Genomic DNA, 2,487 nt, shown 5'->3' with positions numbered 1-2,487 from the left:
GGACGGCCGTCGCTCCTCTCGGTGATGATGAAGTGTGGCCGTCACCTTTGGCCCTGCGTTGCCAGGGTGTAGCGGCCGGGCGAGTCGTGGCCCGTGCCCCTCAGTTTCCTCGGGCCGGCAGCAGACGGCGGCTCGACGCCAGAGTGCAGCGATCGCGCGAGTCGTGGCCCCCGCCCCTCGGTGACCTTGGGCCGGCAGCAGACGGTGGCTCGGCCTCCTCGTCAGTTCTACGGTTAGGGGAGGGTAATGACAGGAGGGGAGGAGGAAGGGTGGAGGGGGATGGGATGCTACAGGAGGAGGAGGAGGAGGGCGAGAGGGGAAGGAGGCAGAGGTGGCGGCCGGAGGGGAGGAGGCAGAGATGGCGGCGCGAGGAAGATGGCTGGGAGCCATGGCGGGGAGGAAGAGGAGAGGCGCGAGTGCGGGATGAGAGGAAGAGGATGCGGGAGGAGCGGCGGCTAGGGTTAAAACGGGCGTGCTGCTTTTTATATGCCTGCCTGTGAAAAGACGAGAATGCCCTCGGCGGCCACTCGATTTTACAGGCGGTGGCACGAAAATGACCACAGTAGCTGTGTTTCTATCGATCCAACGGCCAGTACCGCTCCATCCCAAAATCCGACGGCCAATATTGCTCCATCTCGAGATCCGATGGCCATTACGTGTCAGGGAGATCGATCGAACGGTCCAGAATCCAAAAAAACGTGGGAGCTTCATTTTGTTTCAGACTCTAATAACAAGGGGATGCATGTTTGCAATTACAACGCAGCCAAACCGACTTTCCCTCGGCCCGCCTCGGATATATGAGTAGCCCTTGACCCGACCGGCTCGTCTCCTCGCCCAACCAACCGAGGGCAGCAAATCCCACACATCGATCGATCGAGCAATGGATCCCAGTCCCCACCGGCGGAATCGAATGGATTGCATGACCGACTACAAGATCTACGACGCCTTGGATCTGCAGGCATGCCTAGCTTCCTTCTGCTGCCCACTCCCCGATGACCTGCGGAACTTGCCCTCTCTTTATCCCAAGGCCGACGGCCTCTCCGACGAGCAACTCAAGGTCACCGTCTCCCTTCCTTGATCCCTCTCTATTCTACCTATTTCTACTATGAAGCTGAATTATTATTTTTGGATCCCCCCAACCTGATTCCGAGATCTGAATATCTGAAACTTGGGCGTCAGGATTAACTGACGGCTTTGATTAGATGGGGCTATATGCCTATATTTTTCGGGAAGGGGGGAATTATTTTGTTAATCGGGTTCCTTGATGTCAATCAATCGGTTGTATAATCAACACAATTATTTTCTACATGTTTATCTTTTAAATATTTGGTGTTGTAAATCTTGGCAAATCTGGGCATAGTTTTTTAAATAATAATTTTGAACGTGGGGAGTACAGAATCTAACTTAATGTTGGTTTGTCAGCAGCCGGAATATGACGCCATGCTATCTGACGGCGGTCCCTCGCGCTTGGAGGTTGTCTACTACCCGCCAGGCCACCCAGAACGCCGGTTCCTGGAAAAAATGAGAAAACGCCTAGATGATGATGACGAGTATGACAGACGCGTGGCAAAAATGAGAAAATACCAACATGAGGACCAGCCTGACCAGCATGACGGAGCCGCAACCAAGGTGGTGCTGCTGACTCAGATGCTCTCATCCGACGACCACATCGAGGACGAGGACTTCTACCATGACTTCCTGCAGGATGTCACGAATTCCGCGCGCAAATACGGCAACCTGGTGAGGGTTGTCATCCCACGGCCCAGCTCTGGCGGCGCTCCGGAGGTTGTTGGAGTCGGAAGGGTGTTCCTTGAGTACTCGCTCCTTGAAGGCTCGGCCAGTTGCAGGAGGAACATGCATCGCGGTTGCTGGGGTGATAAGCGGATTGTTGCAGTGTTCTATCCCGAGGACAAGTTTGCTGCTGGAGACTACGGCTACGATGGTGGAGACTACCCTTAAGATCGAGGAGGATGAATTGTTCTGCTAGCTCTCATTTGGTACAAGTAGTAGACTGGTCTCTTATACGTCACTGTATTATGTAACGCATGCAATCATTTTGGAAGCACCTTGTATGAAACAGGGTTGTTGCAAGTTCCATGTGTTATGTTAATATATGTAATAATCGGTCACAAGTTTAATGTGTAATAATCGGGCACAGCAGACCTCCCTTCGTGCCACAGCTTCAAGCTGAATAGTTTGAGCTTTTGCCAGTCCATTGCTGCTAAATACTTGTGTTGGTAGTCTTACAAAGTCAAGGGGAATACTTTGGTTAAACCTGAGAAAACATGTGAAAACAAATTAACATATATGCATCTACTCCCTCTGTTCGGAATTACTTGTCGCAGAAATGGATGTATCTATATGTATTTTAATTCTAGATACATCCATTTCCGAGACAAGTAATTCCGAACGGAGGGAGTAGTTGGCTTTTTTTAGTGTTCATCACCTTGCTTCTAAAAGTATTTCCCCATTATGGCAGACTGGTAT

General features: G+C 51.5%; 1 protein-coding gene across 2 annotated transcripts; it reads left to right on the top strand.

The window, feature by feature from the left end:
- Positions 1–773: 773 nt before the first annotated feature.
- Positions 774–2,269, top strand: LOC123116836 (uncharacterized). Of its 2 annotated transcripts, none has more exons than XM_044537730.1 (2): positions 774–1,057; positions 1,426–2,269. In XM_044537730.1, the coding sequence occupies exons 1-2, from the start codon at positions 881–883 to the stop codon at positions 1,957–1,959; spliced, it is 711 nt and encodes a 236-aa protein (XP_044393665.1). In that variant the 5' UTR covers positions 774–880; the 3' UTR covers positions 1,960–2,269. The 2 variants fall into 2 exon arrangements, with proteins under 2 accessions (XP_044393665.1, XP_044393664.1); XM_044537729.1 differs by having other exon boundaries at positions 1,423–2,269.
- The last annotated feature ends 218 nt before the right edge of the window (positions 2,270–2,487 follow it).

Source organism: Triticum aestivum, chromosome 5B (assembly GCF_018294505.1).
Source record: "Triticum aestivum cultivar Chinese Spring chromosome 5B, IWGSC CS RefSeq v2.1, whole genome shotgun sequence".
NCBI classification, from domain to species: domain Eukaryota; kingdom Viridiplantae; phylum Streptophyta; class Magnoliopsida; order Poales; family Poaceae; genus Triticum; species Triticum aestivum.
The sequence above is the reverse complement of the archived record's forward strand: the minus strand, read 5'-3'. Positions and strand labels throughout refer to the sequence as shown.